Source organism: Salmo trutta, chromosome 34 (assembly GCF_901001165.1).
Source record: "Salmo trutta chromosome 34, fSalTru1.1, whole genome shotgun sequence".
Classification (NCBI taxonomy): domain Eukaryota; kingdom Metazoa; phylum Chordata; class Actinopteri; order Salmoniformes; family Salmonidae; genus Salmo; species Salmo trutta.
In genome coordinates, this window is record NC_042990.1 from 31,897,041 (window position 1) to 31,919,525 (window position 22,485).

The following is a 22,485-nucleotide window of genomic DNA, read 5'->3' on the forward strand; positions in this document are numbered from 1 at the left end:
ATGGGAGAAACTCCCCAAATACAGGTGTACCAAGCTTGTAGCGTCATAACCAAGACTCAAGGCTGTAATGGCTGCCAAAGGTGCTTAAACAAAGTACTGAGTAAAGGGTCTGAATTCTTTTGTAAATGTATTTTTTTTAAATATAAAGTAGAAAAAAAATGTCAACCTGTTTTTGCTTTGTCATTATGGGGTGTTGTGTGTAGATTGATGAAGGAAAAAAACAAATGTATCCATTTTAGAGTAAGGCTGTAACCTAAAAATTTGGAAAAAGTCAAGGGGTCTGAATACTTTCAGAAGGCACTGCATCTTCATGAGTTCCATCATTCAACACTAATATTTAGATTGAAAAAAAGTTATTTCAGAGAAGCAAAGTGTAGAAGGAATATAAATGTGAGGTAATTCAGGATTATATGCAATGATACAGACCCACACATTGGATTAATTACAACCAAAGAAAATCTTTGTTACAAAATTCATTATAAAATGTATTGGATTAAAGCAGACATTACAACGTGCAGTCTAATAGTAATTGTGAATATAAACTAACGTAAGAACTTACTAACAGGTAAAAAGTGAAAACCATCAACAACAAGAAACAGAACTATTGTTAAAAGAAATTGGTTTGTCATTAAATCGCGTCACAAATTTTGCAGGCCTGTCGCCTATTTCATTATAAACAGTTGATGTGTCCGATTCATCCAAATATGATTCTCAAAACCATCAGTAAACAAACATGTTTGGCACGGTGATCATAAGATAGTAACAAATGATCAGCCCTACCTGGCTGGTGATCTAACAAGAGGGAGAGTTTCAAGAAGACACCCTGTGGAGTTCACCAAAAATAAACCCAGAAAAAAATTCAAACAGAGAACCACCAAGTAATAAAGAAGTATGAAACTCAAGTATTAACAAAGTTAGATTTATCAGAAATGTGACTAACAAATAAAAATCACCCTCTCAATCAAAACATCCTTGAACTCCAAACAATTTATTTTGCTTGCCCCATCATAAATGCCATGGAAGAGAGGGGTGAGCTTTGCTTCCGATGCCGTTCCCACCATCCAATTGGGACAGTGGAATTCCTGAGTGATGTGGTGGTGTGGGACCACTCCCAGTTTGGACAGCTCTACGGAAGGGGGACCTCAGGGGCAGTTGGGGGGTGGCATGTGAAGAAGAAAACAACATGCCCCTTTACATTCTCTCAACAGGTGGCGCTGTAGCGCTTATTGACAGACAGCCGACTCCGCCTTGTTGTTCTGAATTCCAGCAGGACCATTCTGAATTCGAAGCAGGCCAGAGAGAGACTGGTTCAGTTTCATATCATGGTGGTGTCATGGCTGACTGTTGGGCCCATGCAACGAAGCCTAGTGTTTGTCAGTCATTCAGAGGGAGGAGAGGAAGTCTTTGAGTCCTCCCTTGGTCTTGGTCTTTTGGTTGTCCTCCAGCATGAGGAACCTCTTGAGGCGGGAGAAGGCCGACTTCTTCACACTTGCGGACTTTGAGGCTGAGGAGGGACCGGTGGTCTCAGAGGTTGACCTGGAAATATAGGAATACTGTCATGTCAGAATCTGCAAGCTGACACTGATTAAAGGTTAAAAAGCGACGCATTCTTTGAAAACAGCCTGTGTGGCATCAATATGAGTCAGAAACAGTTATTATAGTGTCAAAATTGACTAATGTAAATAGGATCATTTTCCTCATAAAGTCAGTCTCGTCTAAAATAGAGTTTGGAACATCTGTGTGTCACAACAGGTAAATGAAGGTTGGGTTTTGATGTGACGATGTTCATTTGTCCACTAACATGGGGTGAACAGCTGCGGTGATTGCGCTCTATCCAAAAGCATAGACAGTGAGACAGACCTGCCCAGCAGCTCCGACTTTGTTTACATCAGACAACACGTCATTTTTTTTTTTACTTGAGAAATAGTGCACCAAAACAGCTTACTTAGATGTAAAATCGCTCAACTAAAACATCATTGGCGAAAACTCCAAAATTAATTACAGATTTCTTGAGTTATGTTAAATTCATTCTGGGGATTTTGATTAAGTGAAATAGGCTTCTACAGTGTCTCATGGGGGACAAACATCATTAACCAAATGCGTAATTCACCAGGAAACACCTCCAAGATTGAATTCTATTTTTTCTAAATCGCTGTGTTCAGTGACCACAGTGTCCATCAGTTGAGTAATACCATCTATTGCCCTCATCTCAAGAAGTCCCTTAAAAATTGAGATTTTCAGCTAAGCGAGATGTAGCCAATAGAAGTAAAAATGGGTAACATTTGAGGTACCGGTGGCCTGGTATAGTTTGTTTACCTTGGCGTACTGCAGGGCGTCTTGTCTTTGGAGGCAGACTTTGGGATGCACATGGCGTTGGTTCTGTTGGTGGACTGGGGAGTCTTGTGTTTGCCTGCGCTCCAGGGGGTGCAGTGGCTCTTGGAGAGAGTGGCCATGAAGTTCCTGTTGACGCCGTTATGCTTGGACGTGTTGTTACAGGTGTGGCATGTAGTCACCTGGGACGGCGAGAGGAGGAGTGGATTAAATTAGAAGTAATGATGTCTATTTACAGGTGGATTCACACAGGGAACATGATTCTCATGTGGAGAGGACACAATGTGTCTCAAAAGTAATTCTGGAAGTTAATGTTTGCAAGTGACTAACCAAAAGTGGTTAACTCCCAGATGAAATCACATTTTATTGGTCACATACACAGTTAGCAGATGTTAATGCGAGTGTAGTGAAACGCTTGTGCTTCTAGTTCCAACAGTTCAGTAATATCTAACAATTCCCCAACAACTACCTAATACACACAAATCTAAAGGGGTGAATGAGAATATGTACATAAATATATGGATGAGCGATGGCCGAGCGGCATAGGCAAGATGCAGTAGATGGTATAAAATACAGTATAAACACATGTGATATGAGTACTGTAAGATATGTAAACACTATTAAAGTGGCATTATTTAAAGTGACTAGTGATCCATTTATTAAAGTGTCCAGTGATTGGGTCTTAATACAGTATATACATTAACTCCCAGATTAACTTCCTGGGCACCAGGAGCACACAGACCCTGTCTCCCTGTGCTGAAAACCCACATCCAGATCACTCTCTTTCCATTCACACATGTCAATAGAAACAGGATAACAATCATGATTGTGTTTTGACAGGTTATTGGATTTAGCCTATTTTCAGCAGCTACACAGCCCCAGATGTCGAGCTATAGCCCTTTCTACACAAAATCAAATCACTACAGATAAGGTGCAATTCAATGCACTTTCAGAGCCTGGGTGGGTCATCTGCAGACTGCCCCATTCTGTCCATCCCATCGATTGCACTAACAAAATGTCCCCTGAGACCTGAGTGCAGAGGGGCCAGGGTGAGAGGCCAGAGGGGCCACGGTGAGAGGCCAGGGTGAGAGGCCAGAGGGGCCAGGGTGAGAGGCCAGAGTGAGAGGCCAGGGTGAGAGGCCAGAGGGGCCAGGGTGAGAGGCCAGAGGGGCCAGGGTGAGAGGCCAGGGTGAGAGGCCAGAGGGGCCAGGGTGAGAGGCCAGAGAAGCTACTGTGTGACAGAGGGCCAAAAGGAGAAGGCACTCATAACCTGAGTGACCAGAGGCCTCACTCAGTCACTCTCATTTCTCCCCCCCACCCCTCTTCTTCTCACAGCAGACAATTACTTCTAAGACTTGTCTCAGGAGGAAAACATTGGCTTACTAAACTCAGTTTCTCTCTGCATCTATCCTATATCTAGGTTACAAAATGGCCTGTGTCATGTGTGTAATATGGACTTTCAAGTATGTCCTCTTGTTGTGCTTTTACAGCAAATATTGTGTGCAAGTAAACAAAATGCAATGCAATCTAGACCTAACAGATGTACTGTATGGCTTTGGCAATGCACAATTTCAACATCACTGACAAGCACATGCCAAATGACATCCCAAACCCTCTGATACCAACACGAATTCATTTCCCTAAGGAAAACTGCATGCATCCATAGATGGTCCGAAACAGAAACAGATCATGCAGTGTCATAAGATTCTGAGTCAGGCTGTTGACAGTGCTGAATGCTGATGCTGTGGAACAACTCGCCGATACAAAAGGTAGCCATGTTGCTGCTGAGAGTCTAACAGGTGGCAGAGAGTGGCAGAGTAGAGTTTCACTGAACCAGTGATGACCTGAGTGAGAATGTTTACTACTGAGCCCTGCGTGTCCAGCCTTATAAAGCAGAGAGAAGCACAGAGGCTGAGTCCATCCGGAGCCCAACAGCTAACCAGCCAATCGATCAACAGGAGGGGTGGAAGGGGGTGGAGCCTGTAGATGGGTTGACTGTTGTCACTGGCAACACTTCCCATGCCAACCGCCCTAATCCATATATACACCCTCCAGAAAAACTCTGGATTAAAGTGCTGGGGAAAAAACACTATGAAAACAGAGCGAAACTCTTGGATGCCATGAAAACATTTAGCTGGGTTAGGTAAGGCCATATACGGAAGTTAGTCAATGCTGATATGCCCTAAAATGCAGAACAGTAAGGGGTGCCATTTTCATATATCATCATTGGCAGGGGACTCCCGACAGAGAAATGACTATTTTGACCATATTCGTTCAATCAATTTAAAAGGAATAAAAACACAATATGGATACGTCATCGTGTTAGGCTAGTAGGTCTTTGATAGTGCTGTTGAACATATCTGGTGTACCATTGATGCACCTCTGCATTTGTGAAGATAATCATGGTTGAGGCTTTGTGAGAGGCCTGCACCCAGCAACCTCACAGGTCTCATGACCCATTTCCTGCACATACAGCGCTACAGGGAGAGAGAGAGAGAGGTAAAACTCCACTGAACTAGTTTCAATGTTTGGAATCACTTGGGAGTTTCTGGATTTTGGGGTAAACTGCACACAGAGACAAAAATGGTATCCACAAGTTCATCTGACTGAGGACGTAGATAAAGGGCCTCATTGCCAACATGCTGAAGTATCCCTTTAATCCTACATTCCAACTCCTTAAGGAGTTTGAGAGCCCTATGATAGAGAGCAGGAGGCGGCCAAGGGGGTGGGCGTGTTTAGGGTGCCCAGGCACCTCTGGTGGATAGATTAACATCAGCTGGCAGGCGATACCATCCTCTATCTAGTGTGTCATGACGGCGCCTAAGAAAAGCTTATTTTGCCCAGTGATGATTTGCACTTGGTCTGAACAGCTGTTAGAGAGAACAGCTAGGCTTTTATCTCCCTCCTCTAACTTAGCTCTACCTCTAACCAAATCATAAATCCACCATGAGAATAAAGACAACACACTAACCCTCCTCCGGAAAGACCTATCAATTAGGCCTAAACGTTTCTCGAATAGTGACGAGAATCATGATACCGACTCAAATAAAATCTTGACCAATCATCATCTAATTGACCCCTAATCCATGTATCGTCTGTGTGCCGAGTACCTACACGTGAGACACTGGCTGAGGACATTTAGTGCAGTGTGTTCATCAGTTCCCAGCATGTCTGTCCTCATGCCTAGAGAAAGGTAATCAATTCATGACCAATAACTTGGCTAAACTGCACGTGCAATCTATGCACTGTATATAAGCAATTAAAGAGGCCTTGTGATGAAATGAGATCGTCATTTAACTCCAGTGTCAGGTTATAGTGATGATGAGTGGTAACTCATGTGGCCCCATACAATCCTTCCCATCCATTCCCTAGCAACAGGGGCTATTGGGTAAAGTTTCCCCTACGTACAGGTCTAGGATCAGCTCACCCAATCCAAACCCTTAGATCAGAGTCTATCTTGGGGGTAAGTTCACCCTACTCCGCAGCAGACCTCCAGAGAGACCGGTCAAGTTTGGAATTTCTTTACAGCACATAGCCTAGATCCTTCTGGACTGACGATCAGGCCTTGAAATGTCAACAGCACCTGCTGGTTCTTTTAGACTTTAAATGATGCGATCAGCAGCAAAAAATCCTGGTTCCACGTCTGTTTTACAGCACAAACAGATCTGGGACCAGATCAACAAAATATACCACAGATATTGTCTATGTGAACAGGGGTCAAAAGCAATGTCTGTTCTCCTTGCATATTTCACAAGTTATTTTTCTTTGATCTAAATACAAAACATACAATAGATGAGTGCTCTGGTCAGTGTTCACAGATGAGTTTAGGGAATTATTGTCATGCACATTCAACTGGTACAGTAGGTCACCGTGGGTGTTAAAGGCTTAAGTCAGTATTGAGAGGAGTCCAGCCACAGCTCAACACCTGTCTGTCAGTCACCTGGCTGAGTAGAAGAAGAACTCTGAACATGATCAACCACGAAGCCACAGTGTGGACTGGTCCCAAGGCTACCGGTGTTTCACACTTTCCACCAACACACAGGCACTCTCTGGCAAGTTGCAAACACATTGAGTAAATGTATCTACAAACTCAATGACCGACAGACAGCCACACACACCGGACAACAAATATAAGCCACATTATGCACACTGATACATATATAGGAAAACACACACCTACACAGACAAGCACCTTAACAACCCGCATGCTGACAAACACACAATCCTGCAGATGGGCTTTTTGTTTTCTATTAGTTGGGGCGGCTGGTAGCCTAGTGGTTAGAGCGTTGGACCAGTAACTGAAAGGTTGCTAGATTGAATCCCCGAGCCGACAAGGTAAAAATCTGTCGTTCTGCCCCTGAACAAGGCAGTTAACCCACTGTTCCCCGGTAGGCCGTCTTTGTAAATAAGAATTTGTTCTTAAGGGACTTGCCTAGTTAAATAAAAACATTGGCCATGCTCCATAAATACTAATCCTCTCTCCCTCTCCCGTGCTACCCCAGGCCAGGCTGGTTGCTGTGCTGACCTTGTCTCTGGGGCGCCAACAGGCATCATTGCCCTTGAGGATGCTGACAGATGCATAATGGGCTGGCTTTATCCAGATTTGGACATCATGATGTTTTCATTTCCAGAGGTAATGACAAGTGGTCAGAGTGGCACGTGTTGAATGGATACAGGACGGAGTCTGACAGTGTCTGGGCCCTTAACATTGCACCCTTGTCAAAATGAGTGCATTATGTAGAGGATACAGGGTGCCATGTTGGAGGCAGACAACACAACAGCATTGACAGAATCTGTTGTGATGTAGGGAGGGGCTTAAACAATACTGCCATATCATACGCTGTTGTGTTCTACAATACTGCCATATCATACGCTGTTGTGTTCTACAATACTGCCATATCATATGTTGTTGTAATGATGCAGTGGAAAGAGAGGGAGAAGAGAGTGGGGGCAGAGGGGTATCTGGTTGGCATGCCATAGAGTGGGGGCATCTGGTTGGCCTACCATAGAGTGGGGGCAGAGGGGTATCTGGTTGGCCTACCATAGAGAGTGGGGGCAGAGGGGTATCTGGTTGGCATGCCATAGAGTGGGGGCAGAGGGGTATCTGGTTGGCCTACCATAGAGAGTGGGGGCAGAGGGGTATCTGGTTGGCATGCCATAGAGTGGGGGCAGAGGGGTATCTGGTTGGCATGCCATAGAGTGGGGGCAGAGGGGTATCTGGTTGGCCTACCATAGAGTGGGGACAGAGGGGTATCTGGTTGGCCTACCATAGAGTGGGGACAGAGGGGTATCTGGTTGGCCTACCATAGAGTGGGGGCAGAGGGGTATCTGGTTGGCATACTATAGAGTGGGGGCAGAGGGGTATCTGGTTGGCATACTATAGAGTGCATTCGGAAAGTATTCAGACCCCTTGAATTTTTCCCACATTTGGTTACGTTACAGCCATATTTTAAAATGTATTAAATAAAAACTTTTCCTCAATCTACACATAATACCCCATAATGACAAAGCAAAAACAGGTTTATAGAAATGTTTGCTAATTTATTAAAAACTAAAAACAGAAATACCTTATTTACATAAGTATTCAGACCCTTTGCTATGAGACTCGAAATTGAGCTCAGGTGCATCCTGTTTCCATTGATCATCTTTGAGATGTTTCTACAACTTGGAGTCCACCTGTGGTAAATTCAATTGATTGGACATGATTTGGAAAGGAACACACCTGTCTATATAAGGTCCCACAGTTGACAGTGCATGTCAAAGCAAAAACCAAGCCATGAGGTCGAAGGAATTGTCTGTAGACCTCTGAGACAGGATTGTGTCGAGGCACAGATCTGGGGAAGTGTACCAACACATTTTTGCAGCATTGAATGTCCCCAAGAACACAGTGGTCTCAATCTTATTGTATTTTGATTTAACTAGGCAAGTCAGTTAAGAACAAATTCTTATTTACAATGACGGCCTGGCAAACGGCCTCCTGCAGGGACAGGGCATTAAAAAGAAAAATATAGGACACACATCACGACAAGAGAGACACCTAGGGCTGGGCGATATGTCCAATATTATATCATGGTATAAAAAAATATTTAAAAAATGGACTGTATTTTTGGTTTTTGAATAATAAAAGCTCTACATGTTCTTTATGAGTAGTGACAGATCCCAGGGTGCTTTATGAGTAGTGAGAGATCCCAGGGTGCTTTATGAGTAGTGAGAGATCCCAGGGTGTTTTATGAGTAGTGAGTGATCCCAGGGTGCTTTATGAGTAGTGAGAGATCCCAGGGTGCTTTATGAGTAGTGAGAGATCCCAGGGTGCTTTATGAGTAGTGAGAGATCCCAGGGTGCTTTATGAGTAGTGAGAGATCCCAGGGTGCTTTATGAGTAGTGAGAGATCCCAGGGTGCTTTATGAGTAGTGAGAGATCCCAGGGTGCTTTATGAGTAGTGAGAGATCCCAGGGTGCTTTATGAGTAGTGAGTGATCCCAGGGTGCTTTATGAGTAGTGAGTGATCCCAGGGTGCTTTATGAGTAGTGAGTGATCCCAGGGTGCTTTATGAGTAGTGAGTGATCCCAGGGTGCTTTATGAGTAGTGAGAGATCCCAGGGTGCTTTATGAGTAGTGAGAGATCCCAGGGTGCTTTATGAGTAGTGAGTGATCCCAGGGTGCTTTATGAGTAGTGAGTGATCCCAGGGTGCTTTATGAGTAGTGAGTGATCCCAGGGTGCTTTATGAGTAGTGAGTGATCCCAGGGTGCTTTATGAGTAGTGAGAGATCCTAGGGTGCTTTATGAGTAGTGAGAGATCCCAGGGTGCTTTATGAGTAGTGAGTGAGCCTAGGGTGGCAACACACATTCTAAGTGATTTCAATGAATCTTTCTCCATTCTGGTTGTTTGATACTGTTCAATTCAACCAAAACAAATTTCCTGCACTCAATTGCAGTGGTGGAAAAAGTACCCAATTGTCATACTTGAGTAAAAGTAAAGATAAGTTAATAGAAAATTACTCAAGTAAAAGTCACCCAGTAAAATATTACTTGAGTAAAAGTATTTGGCTTTAAATATACTTAAGTATCAAAAGTAAATGTAATTGATAAAATGTACTTAAATATCAAAAGTAAGTGTAAATTATTTCAAATTACTTATATTAATCAAATCAGATGGCACCATTTTCTTCTTTTTTTAAAATTTACAAATAGCCAGGGGCACACTCCAACACTCCGACATAATTTACAAACCAAGCATTTGTGTTTAGTGAGTCCTCCAGATCAGAGGCAGTAGATGGCCAGGGATGTTCTCTTGATAAGTGTGTGAATTGGACCATTTTCCTGTCCTGCTAAGCATTCAAAATGTGACGAGTACTTTTAGGTGTCAGGTAAAATGCATGGAGTAAAATGTACAGTATTTTCTTTAGGAATATAGTGAAGTAAAAGTTGTCAAAAATAAAATCTGTAAAGTAAAGTACAGATACCAAAAAACACCTTAAGTGAAAATACTTTCAAGTACTACTTAAGAAAATCAAATTGTATTAGTCACATGCGCCATATTCAACAGGTGTAGACTTTACAGTGAAACGCTTACTTATGAGCCCCAACCAACAATCCAGTTTAAAAATAAAATACAGATAAGAAATAAAAGTAACAAGTAATTAAAGAGCAGCAGTAAAATAATAATAGCAAGATTATATAAAGGGAGCACCGATACAGAGCCAATGTGCGGGGGCACCGGTAGTACATTATACAAGTACTACTTGAAAGTATTTTTACTTAAGTACTTTACACCACTGCTGAGAATTTCCACACTGCCATGTAGGGCTGCAGGATATTGGCAAATAATCTATGACTTATTTTTAACCAAATGTTGCAATTGCGATTTGACTTGCCAATTAGAACAAAACTGTTGTAATCATGGAAATATAATGACTATTATAATTCTACAGTTAGAATATAATAGCGGGCACTTTGAATACAGTGTGGTTTGAAATTACAACGAATTAAAATGCCAGGGAGGAGTTATTGTGACAGGGTAGGAACTAAAGTGTTGATTAGTGTTTCCTAGGGGACCCTATAAGCACGGGCTACATTGCACGTTCTCTCTTAGCTACTTCATGTAGCTAACATATTCTTCCTTTGCATATTCCTCTTTGATTTAGAAGATACTGTTGCACAAACATGCTTATTTAGGTCTACACCATCACTGGTATTATCAGGCTGTATTAGCTACGTTAGCTCTACCTCAGTACATTTATTAGCTAGCTAGCTATTAGCGGCTAAGAATTAGCATCATGATTTAGGGCAACTTGCTAAGAAAATACAAACTAGCTGTTTGTTGACGTAAGAAACACACTAATAGTGTAATTATAGAATGCTAATGGATTTATATTGAGAAGCAAAGTGAAAACAGCATCGTTGTCATCAACATTGATGCATGTGCTGTATTGACCATGCAGACTGAAGTGGTACGGAGAGAAAGAGCGGAAAGAGATGACTCAAGTAGCAAAGTAAACTATAAAAATTGACATTACACAAGGCGTAACACATTTAACAAACAAAACATTCAAATACCAATACAGAAGGTAAAGTAAAAACCCAAACCGGTCCCTGCATAAATACAGGTATATCATAAAATACAGCATACCGCCAAGCCCTAGAGACAACACAACCCTACATAAAGAGAGACCTAAGACAACATAGCATGGAAGCAACACCACATGGTAGCAACAAAACATGGTACAAACATTATGGGGCACAGACAACAGTACAAAGGCAAGAAGGTTGCCAATACATCACACGAAACAGCCACAGCTGTCAGTAAGTGCCCATGATTGAGTCTTTGAATGAAGAGATGGAGATAAAACTGTCTTAATCTTAAATTGAAGAAGTTTGGAACCACCAAGACTCTTCCTAGAGCTGGCCGCCCGGGGGAGAAGGGCCTTGATCAGGGAGGTGACCAAGAACCTGTTGGTCACTGACAGAGCTCCAGAGTTCCACTGTGGAGATGGGAGAACCTTCCAGAAGGACAACCATCTCTGCAGCACTCCACCAATCAGGCTTTTATGGTAGAGTGGCCAGACGGAAGCCACTCCTCAGTAAAAAGGCACATGACAGCTCGTTTGGAGTCTGCCAAAAGCCACCTGAAGACTCAAGATTCTAAGGTCTGATGAAACCAAGATTGAACTCTTTGGCCTGAATGCCAAGCATCAGGTCTGGAGGAAACGTGGCAACATCCCTACGATGAAGCATGGTGGTGGCAGTATCATGCTGTGGGGATGTTTTTCAGCGGCAGGGACTGGGAGACTAGACTGGATCGAGGGAAAGATGAACGGAGCAAAGTACAGAGAGATCCTGGAGGAAAACCTGCTCCAGAGTGCTCAGGACCTGACTGGGGTGAAGGTTCACCTTCCAACAAGACAACGACCCTAAGCACACAGCCACGACAACGCAGTAGTGACTTCGGGACAAGTCTCTGAGCCTGGACTTGAACCCAATAGAACATCTCTGAAAATATATGAAAATAGCTGTGCAGCGACGCTCCCCGACGCTCCCCATCCAACCTGACAGAGCTTGAGAGGATCTGCAGAGAAGAATGAAAGAAATTCCCCAAATACAGGTGTGCCAAGCTTGTAGCATCATACCCAAGAAGACTCAATGCTGTAATCGCTGCCAAAGGTGCTTCAACAAAAGTACTGTTAATCTAAAACGCCCCCAGAACAGTCACCCTCCCATCTCCTGGTGTCATCTTGCTGTTTCCCACCCGCTCCCGGTGTCAAAGCCCTATGCTGCACCTCTCTAATGTCCCGTGCGACGGGGAAACAAGTGACATAGCAGTCAGGTTCCATTGACCCAGGTAAGCATCAACGGAGAACAAAAAATCATTGCAACGGCAGCTATAGAAGAAATGTTCAAAAGATCAACATATTTATCTGCTCGACTGGTGGATGTTTTTCGAATAAATTCTGATTGCCAAATAATTTTGAAGGTATGCACCACTACACATTTAACTATAAAATGCCTACTGCTTGCAAAATCCTATAAAAATTCATGTTTCTTTGCAGGACAAGAATTGTTCTGACTTTCAAGAATTCCTGACATGCTTCACCTTGCTTTTCTGATTGGCTGGATGCAAGTTTCACCATCCAATTATTACAGATCTACAGGAGTGAAAGTTTCAGTGGCACAGACTGTGGCAAACATTTCCTTAACACTCTGCACCGGTTGCATAGGTACACCTGATTTAAAAAAGACCCACGAGCTTCACATCAGACAGAATGAAGCTATGGGAAACACATTCATCTTCTTCTTGAAACCTGGGGGCAACTAATGTGGAGTGATATACAATCAAGGGGCTTTACAGCAGGAGATATAAATACATGAGTAAATAGGCTACATGAATATAATGTAGCCTGTGTGTGTGTGTGTGTGTGTGTGTGTGTGTGTGTGTGTGTGTGTGTGTGTGTGTAGGGGGGTGCAACAGCAAGAACTCCAAAAGGGCATTCTGTCAACACTATACAGAAGCTGTAACTAGAAAATAGATCTAACTTCATTATACTAAAATACTTCCTACATTTACTGGGTTAATGGCCTAGTGAATGCCACTAACCTAGTCCTACTCAACGGCCATATAGGCCTAGGAAATATCTCCACTAATCCTAAAATGACAAACGGAAATGAGACATAAAAACAAAAGCTCTCTTAAAGCTGGGATCTGTGACCCTTCATCTCTCTCTCCTTCCATTATTTATCACCCTCTTCCTGAGCGAAAGACTTCTGTTGGCAAGGAATGACAGGGAGGGAGGGGGGATTCTGGACTAAGAGAGGGTGATAAATCTAATCTTCCTGTCTCAGTCTCATCAGCAGCTCCCGCTAGAAGGTGTTGACAAATATCAGGAGAGAGAGAGAAGAGAGAGAGAAAGGAGAGAGAGAAAGGAGAGAGGATTCTTCCTATTATCTTCCGAGTGCCTCGTCTGCTTTAAAAGTTATTCAGTACACTCACAACCATGCATGTCTATGGGGGCCTCGCACGTACACAGCTTGTGGAGCTCTGCTACTCACTGCTATTTTATGTCTGGCCGAGTGACCAGGGATCTCGAAGTTGAACGGTAAAAATATCTCTGTGAAAAATGCAGCTAAAGAGGATTCACTTACCAGTAAGTCAGACGAAAGGAGGGAAAATATCAACGTCTACACAATAGAGTTCCTGTGTTCAGGAAGCTCATCCAGAGTAACAATGAATTCATACTGATAATGAAGCCATTTGCTCTAGTACTGTTAAAATACACAGTGCTTTCTCTGGATGAAAATAACTCACATTTGAAGTGAAGTAAACCACACTTCAGGAGAGGTCCTTGGTCCTAGAAAACGACCTACAGAGATAAAGCAATACAGATATCTAGCGATATAATTTCCACTTGTGTACCTTTTACAACAGAATTGGCCAAAATAACTACTCTCTCTCATCAAACTACTTGTGTTTGACTCTGACGTAACTTAAACGTTAATCTCGTTTGGCTTTGTCCCTCTCGGTCTCCACCAACTAAATGCTTCCTGTTCCTCTGTGATCGTTATCTGGCTGACCTATCACAACCTGACCCTGGCTGCCTAGGGATTCCTCCTCAGTGAGCCTGACCAGAGAGAGGACTGAGTCTCTACGGGTCCAGTGCTGCATACCAAACAAGAGTGTAAAAGCACTGCAGTTACAAAAAAGGCTTTATAAATTGTGATTGATTTATTGACATAGCAATCTGTTTTCTCGCACTCTGAGGGTTTCCCCTCTACAAAGTTGATGGGAGACTAGTGGTTTGGAAGGGGAATACCTGGACACTGTGTACAGGAAAGGGGAATACCTAACCTGACTTGAACACACTGGCAGTGACCAAAATCTGTCTTGCCTACTATGTAGTAAAACGTACTGTGTGCTTATCATACTACATACAATCACCTATTATCAGCTGTTGTCAAGCACGTCGGTGTGAAAACATGACTCTCTTCCTCAGTAGTGTGCAGCAAATTCTACTAGATGAAAAGCCTGAATGAATATGACATCCTGGAATTTAAAACATACTACATTTTCAAAATTTCACTTACTATAAAACTTCATTTTCGCATGCCCAAAAAAGCTACTATTTACAACACAAGTATGGGACACTGCCAGTGTGCATTAGATGCTGCCAGAGATTTTCAATGAGGCAAAGTGTCACCCGATATGAGTCCTCATTAGGCCATTGTCAGCTCTGATATCTAGAGGGCCTTGTCAAATCAAAATGGTACTTTCCTGATTCTGTTTCCTGATGGAGAAAACTGCCCTCTGACCCCGCTACTCTTGACATAAACTACATATACACACAAAAGTATGTGGACACCCCATAATTTGTGGATTCTGCTATTTCAGCCACACCTGTTGCTGACAGGTGTCATGCGAGCACAGTCATGCAATCTCCATAGGCAAACATTGGCAGTAGAATGGCCTTACTGAAGAGCCCTGTGACTTTCAACGTGGCGCCGTCATCTTTCCAACAAGTCAGTTCGTCAAATGTCTGCCTTGCTAGAGCTGCCCGGGTCAACTGTAAGTGCTGTTATTGTGAAGTGGAAACGTCTAGGAGCAACAACGACTCAGCCGCGAAGTGGTAGGCCACACAAGCTCACAGAACGAGACCACCGAGTGCTGAAGTGTGTAAAAATTGTCTGTCCTCGGTGGCAACACTCACTACAGAGTTCCAAACTGCCTCTGGAAGCAACGTCAGCACAAGAACTGTTCGTCGGGAGCTTCATGAAATGGGTTTCCATGGCCGAGCAGCCGCACACAAGCCTAAGATCACCATGCGCAATGCCAAGCGTCGGCTGGAGTGGTGTACAGCTTGCCACCATTGAACTCTGGAGCAGTGGAAACGCATTCCCTGGAGTGATGAATCACGCTTCACCATCTGGCAGTCCGATGGAGAAATCTGGGTTTGGTGGACACCAGGAGAACCCTACCTGCCCCAATGCATAGTGCCAACTGTAAAATTGGTGGAGGAGGAATAATGGTATGGGGCTGTTTTTCATGTTTCGAGCTAGGCCCCTTAGTTCCTGTGAAGGGAAATCTTAACGCTACAGCCTACTGTATAAGGACATTCTAGATGAATCTGTGCTTCCAACTTTGTGGCAACAGTTTGGGGAAGGCGCCTTCCTGTTTCAGCATGACAAAGCCACACGCACAAAGCGAGGTCCATACAGAAAGGGTTTGTCGAGATCGGTGTGGAAGAACTTGACTGGCCTGCACAGAGCACTGACCTCAACCCCATCGAACACCTTTGGGATTAATTGGAACGCCGACTACGAGCCAGGACTAATCGCCCAACATCAGTGCCCGATCACATTAACACTCTTGTGTCTGAATGGAAGCAAGTCCCTGTAGCAGTGTTCTAACATCTGGTGGAAAATCTTCCCAGAAGAGTTGAGGCTGTTAAGAGGAGCAGCAAAGAGGAGACCAACTCCATATTAATGCCCATGATTTTGAAATGAGATGTTAGACGAGCAGGTGTCCACATACTTTTGGTCATGTAGTGTAGTTTCCTTATCTTTACTGGCTTATCAGTGAAGTGGATGGAAACCGCAGAGGTAGAGACCAGGCTCATTTCAGAGAGGAAGAGGTGAAATGAGAGGGTTTACTCTGACCAAAATCTGTCCACGAAATTAAAACCACGATTTTTGTATGGAGGTTAATGAGTGTCGTATTTGGTCAACAAAAAATGTAAATGCTAATTTGCTTAGTTGATGGAATAGAAGTTTCGTAACGGTTAGGTTGTTACGAATGTACTGATAAGTGAACGCGCGTGGCAAAAAAACTAAAGTTGTGCCCGTTGTTCACGCATGCATCTGCCCTCTCATTGGCTGGAGTGGTCCCACCTGATCTCGCCTCCTCCCGCCTGCCTTCCATCTGTGAGGACATGCATTTCCATTGTTAGAGCGGTCACTTGACTATCTTGTCAATATAATAGATAGTCTTTGGTCATATTCACTAGAAACTTAACAGAAAAAAAGGGACCAAAGCGGCGAGGGGCTACCTGAACTTGTCCAATAAGAAACACTTGTTTTTGTCACAATTAATTTTCTTCCTGTAGCAACATTTTTGTTACGTTTTGCACTAATGAATACAAGTCTCACCAGAGCTGATGAGGAGCCCCTGAACCTCCGTAAGATGTCCATCTGAGCCAGGCTGAGCCTCTTGCCCTTGGCCTCCCTCCGCAACACGCTCTGCACCCGCACTGATGCGCGCCGCTTGGGACGCAACCGCATGCGGTGGTTGTCTGGGAGACGCCACTGGAAACAGAAAGGACAGAGCTCTTCTTCAGGGACGGGCTGGGACTTGGCTGGAGCTGGGAGAGGAGAGGTGGGAGAGGAGGAGGTCAAGCACAAGGAGGAATAAAGTACACATTGAGGGATGTGAAGTAATGTATGTGTTTATGGTACAGTCAAATGGAATATGAGTGTAGGTTAGGTCAGATGAAAACAAATGTGTGAACTATGGTAAAGGGGAATGTACAAAATATAACAGTGCTTAGGCCATTGTCACATTTAACACAAAATAAACATTCGGGATAGAGTTGAGTGTCAAATGAAATAGATTGAGTCCAGGGGATCATGAGTATGAAATAGTAAATAATAGTGATGAGAACTGTGCAGTACCGAGAGTGTGTGTGTATTGGCATTCTCAGACTGTGCTTAAGCAATAGGTGTGATGAACAAAGGATAAATGCAAGAGAAATAAACTAGCCTAAAATGTAACAGACAAAATGATTTTGACAAGGTTATAGCTACTTCGTACCTTTCATTCTCTGGTGTCTCCCCCTGAGAAACAAAAACACAGAGGAAGAAACGTTAGGTTTTTGTTGTGAAACATTATTAATCTGCTTAGATAGAACAGTGTTTGATCCGGGGAGACTCCCATTGCTTGGAGTTAGTGTTTTGGGTTGTTTTCCTTTCACAACGCCTTGAGGGGCGTCAACGTGGAGTTTGAAGTTGAGGTTTACTTTTCAAAAATTCTGCCCAAGCTGAATGTGTAAGTTAAAGTTGATACATCTATAAACTGAAGCAAGACTTGAGGTGCGTTTTGATACTCTTGAAACACTCTTACTAAACACTCTTATTCAGTGTCCAAAATGTATACACAATTAACAAGTAAGCCTAACTCCAACCACAATGCGAAGGGACATTTGCTATTGTGGAAAAAGTTTGCTAAGGGCTTCCAACGTTTGGCGGAAAACATCCGGGAGAAAAGCAAACAAGGATCTATCTACAATACAGGGCTTCCCACCTCCCTGTAGTCTGGGCTTTGTGTCTACTGTCTGCCTCTTATTTTGGACAAACAGTTGACTAGGCCTTTCCTAAGTCACGCTACAGTTAGCCACAGTACGCTACGCTAAAAGTAACTCATGATATTTGCAGTCAGGCAACAAACAGGGCGGCACGTGTAGTGGCGAGAGATGGGATAGGGGGCCTCGCTTGGGGCTTTAATCTCACGCTGACCTGCCGAAGGAGACACTGGCAGCGGTTTGCTAGTCACACACCGTGGCTTTTGAGAGATGGGACTTTGGAACTGAAATCTGATGTTGGACAGCCTGACTATTGGTCAAGTCTCAGTAATGTCTCCAAACTACAGGCTGTATTGAAGTATTTAGATTAGGCTAGAGGGGAAGGGATAGTGTCACAAACAGGGGGAAATGAGGGGATAAGATGACGGTGGGAACAAGTGTCAGTGAGATGCAGGAAATGCGCTGGATGAGAAAAACTAGGCTACAGAATCGTCTTTCTACAGACTGTTGAACAAGGTGATTCCACATACTCCTCTGTTGGACTAACCAGCTTGTTCAGATAATGAATTGACATTAGATCCTTCAAACAATAGAGGATCATTTAGACTTTTCTAGAAAACATTATCAACTTGTGACTTCTTTTAACTTTGGGTCGATCATCTATTAACTGGAATGTAACATCTGAAAACCTTCAGAAGTGAGATCAACAGCAGTGACCTAATTCACATAACTACCAATCACTCCAGTTAGTACAAACATTTCCAAATGACCCCATTTAGTCACCAAACTCCCAATCCCTCCTGTCTCAGCCTCCAGTATTTATGGTGCAATAGTTTGTGTTGGGGGGCTAGGGTCACTGTTATATCTGGATTATTTCTCATGTTTTATCCGGTGTCCTGTGTGAATTTAAGTATGCTTCCTCTAATTCGCTCTCCCCTCCCGGAGGACCTGAGCCCTAGGATCATGCCTCAGGACTACCTGGCCTGATGACTTTTTGCTGTCCCCAGTCCACCTGGCCGTGCTGCTGCTCCAGTTTCAACTGTTCTGCCTGCGGCTATGGAACCCTGACCTGTTCACCGTACGTGCTACCTGTCCCAGACCGGCTGTTTTTCAACTCTCTCTCTACCGCACCTGCTGTCTCGAACTCTAAATAATCGACTATGAAAAACCAACTGACATTTACTCCTGAGGTGCTGACCTGTTGCACCCTGTATAACCACTGTGATTATTATTATCTGACCCTGCTGGTCATCTATGAATGTTTGAACATCTTGGCCATGTGCTGTTATAATCTCCACCCTGCACAGCCAGAAGAGGATTGGCCACCCTTCAGAGCCTGGCTCCTCTCTAGGTTTCTTCCTAGGTTCCTGCCTTTCTTGGGAGTTTTTCCCTGGCCACTTCTACATCTGCATTGCTTTCTGTTTGGGGTTTTAGGCTGGGTTTCTGTACAGCACTTTGTGACATCGGCTGATGTAAAAAGAGTTTTATAAATACATTTGATTGATTGTTTTCATTGAGCATCTATCAGGCAGACAGACATCCCATCCCACTCTCCAGATGAGCCCCTGGAGATACAGAAAGGTGGGGGCTCTCTGATGTGCTAATCTAATTAACATTCTTCACATGAATCTCCTTTTAAATGCACACTTAGTGGAAGATAAACACTGGCCCCTACTACCCAGTTAGAGCAGGGCAGAGCCCACTCTGGGCCAGATGCTATCAACAAAGAGTTTAAAGTCTGGAAATCAGCAAGGCTCAGTCTCTGGGCCTCTATGGACATTTGATACAATCAGAGTGTTGAGGAGAGAGAGCAACACCCTGTTTACTAACCAAACCTCAGAAATAATAACACAGATGGTCCAATGCAACAGCTTGGCTAGGGTGGCAGGGGAAAAGAGGGTGAGGGATGGGGGCAAGTCCATCCTTACAGGGCATGCCACCAAGCTGCTTTGTTGAGGATCCTTTTCTCCTTACTCTCGTGACAGCTAGTACACATTAGATTTGTTTCTGGGTTTTGTTCTTCATGTAACCTATAACAAGATATGGTACCAATGAGTAGCCAAACACACAAGTGTAGACTTCACATGTAAGAAAGGTAAAATCATCTGTGCTTGAGTGTGGCTCAATGGGTAACACCGACCACAACTATAGTTCTCATAGTCTATATCCCTTAAACTCCACTCTTGTCCTCCAAGCCAGTTCCACTGCATTTTTTATTGTTTCCCTCTAATCAGGGACTGATTTAGACATGGGACACCAGGTGTGTGCAATTAATTAATTATAAGGTAGAACAGAAAAGCAGCAGGCTCTGGACCTCTTATAAGAGTTAAGTATCCCTGGTCTATATATTGTCAGAGAGCGGGGTTCACAGCATGGTTATTTCTGTGCTGCATCTTTCCTATCCGTTTAATACATACACACAAGGAGAATCTATTATCCTTAAAAAAAAAAAAATGTCCAATCAGATTTCTTAAATAAAATGAATTCGACATATCGTTTTTGGTGGAGTTCCCCTTGAATGGCTTATAAAATAATCCATCTATTCAACATATATAACCCTCCAGGCATGGACAGCTGTGAAATCAGTACGATCTGTTCAACACATCTCCCATAAATCGGTTCTTTCCACAGAGAGACTCAAATCTGGATAAACTCTTAACGGATAGCCTAAAAGTACCGATCCTTAAATCCATCCGTAAATCCATCCCGACCGGGCCTTTTATTTTGATTTCCATTTTAAAATTCTACCACAAATTTCCTGGCTCAGGTGAGTGAGAGGAAAAACAGGCCAGGGAATTCAGAGGTTACTGGCCCAGGCCCAACTCAAACACAGGCCCCACTACAGCAGCCAGTGGCTTAGAGGATTGCTCCAGAAATTACACTTGACTTTCTCTCTCTAACTACAGTATAATGCCATCATCATTCTGTGAAATCAAAAAGGTGATAAATGCAATGAGTTCCTGTTTTGATTAGTGGGTCTCAATTTTTATTTAACTAGGCAAGTCAGTTAAGAACGGCCTAGGAACAGTGGGTTAACTGCCTTGTTCAGGGGCAGAACAACAGATTTTTACCTTGTCAGCTCGGGTATTCGATCTTGCAACTTTTCGGTTACTAGTCCAGTGCTCTAACCACTTGGCTACCTGCCATCCCAATCAAGGATCGTTCCACGTCAAAAAAGGTCAAGAGGATTCCGACACCCATCATCTCAGACGGTTCTGAAATCGTTTCTGTAGTTAGTAACAGATATGATTAGCATTCCTGAATTTTTTGGTTAAAATATAATTAGATCACTGAGAAATTAAGCTAATTGATTGCAGCCAGATTTATAGGATTCAGATATGCAATAAAAATTGTACCCAACATCTGATTTTGACCAAACTTCTTCCTACCAACGAGTAAGACAAAGGAATCCCAAAAAATGTAAAAACGCCACCCACAGGCCCCCCACTTCCCACCCCAACAACCAGTGTCAGTTCTCTGTTTGACAAGTAGTATGACACTGTGGCTTGTAGTATTGCTTCCCCATACTATGTAATATATTCCCTGTGAATCTAGAGAAGTCTTTTTTTTACCACTGTTCAGAGAAGGGTATCATTGAAGTCGCTTGCATTATTTACCATAAAGTAGTGTGAACATACCACGTTTTGTACCACTAGATGCCACTGTTCCTGTTTACCGCCACACTATCCATGTTGCTGGTCTCGTGTGTTTATTTAATAGAGCACATTTCCTTTGCAACTTTGGATAGAAAACCAATATATTTGTCTCATTATGAAAATAGATTGTCATCTTCACATTTCAAGCCATTCCTGTATGAAAGCAATTCAGTTTTTCCTTCTTGGATATGAAGCATGAAAATGCTAATATAGTGACATGCATTGGATTTGTGCCACAAAATATTTTGAGTGACAGACTGCCACCATAGTAGTGCTCTAGCAGCTTCGAGCTCCGGAGCAGCGAGCTCTTAGCAATGTCATGGCATTGATTTCCCGGGGGGCTCAGGATGGCGAGCAGACAGCCGGAAGCACCAAGATGGTACGGCACAGTTCTGGCGGCTGGGTTAGCTCATTAAGGCTGCCTGCTATTGGAATTGATGTATGCATACATACAGGACAGGAGCATGCAAACTTTAAACATTTGTATTAGACAAAGCAGACCTGGTTAGGGACTACCTCTGTACATTGGTAAACGCGTGCTTGTCGCGTATCCATGGTTAATGTGTGTCCTGTTGGATATGTAGTTACAACATGCATGACATTGTTTCAAGACAACAACAGCTATGTAAATCTCGTTGGTTCTAAAAATTTAAAAAAAAAACATTGTGAAAAGAACAATACAAAAACGGAACAAATTAACTTGGCATGATATAGAATTTCGTAAAGTTACACAATGTTAAATGAATTGCACTGTGCTACTCTGCCACCTAGTGTGTGTATATGATCATTACATCATCAAACATGAACGAGATGTAGCTATTACGTTCTAAGTAATAAAGAGAGCGCTTACATGAGAAAACGTGACTGCTCCGGACAAATGTCTTGATACAGTAGCGATGCATCCTTTAAAAACTTGTGACTTGAGCCTGTGGGGTCTGTAAAAGCCATGCTTCTCTGTCTTCGCCACCGACTCGAGAATCCGCGTGTGAGACAGGCTGGTCACTTCCTGGAAGCCTTGTTTGACCTATTTTGGAGCGGTGATAAGATAAAGAAAAGTCACATCACCTTGAAAATTATCTTTAAGAGCGACAGAAATCGATACGATACCTAAATTATTTGTTTAGGTTTAAACAGTGATCATTCTCTTTGCATGATACCCTACCCAAACACTTTCCGTCCTAATGTTGCAATCCCACAATGCATCAGGCCAAGCGCAAGC

At 43.2% G+C, this 22,485-nt stretch overlaps 1 protein-coding gene across 1 annotated transcript; it reads right to left on the reverse strand.

Annotated features, from left to right (window-relative positions):
* Positions 1 to 438: 438 nt before the first annotated feature.
* On the reverse strand, positions 439 to 22,485 carry rmp24 (ribonuclease MRP subunit p24). The gene is made up of 6 exons (XM_029732644.1): positions 22,429 to 22,485; positions 22,117 to 22,290; positions 17,124 to 17,146; positions 16,463 to 16,674; positions 2,317 to 2,513; positions 439 to 1,536 (listed from the first exon to the last, which is right to left on the reverse strand). Exons 2-6 carry the CDS (start codon positions 22,212 to 22,214, stop codon positions 1,383 to 1,385), a joined length of 684 nt encoding a protein of 227 aa, XP_029588504.1. The 5' UTR covers positions 22,215 to 22,290; positions 22,429 to 22,485; the 3' UTR covers positions 439 to 1,382.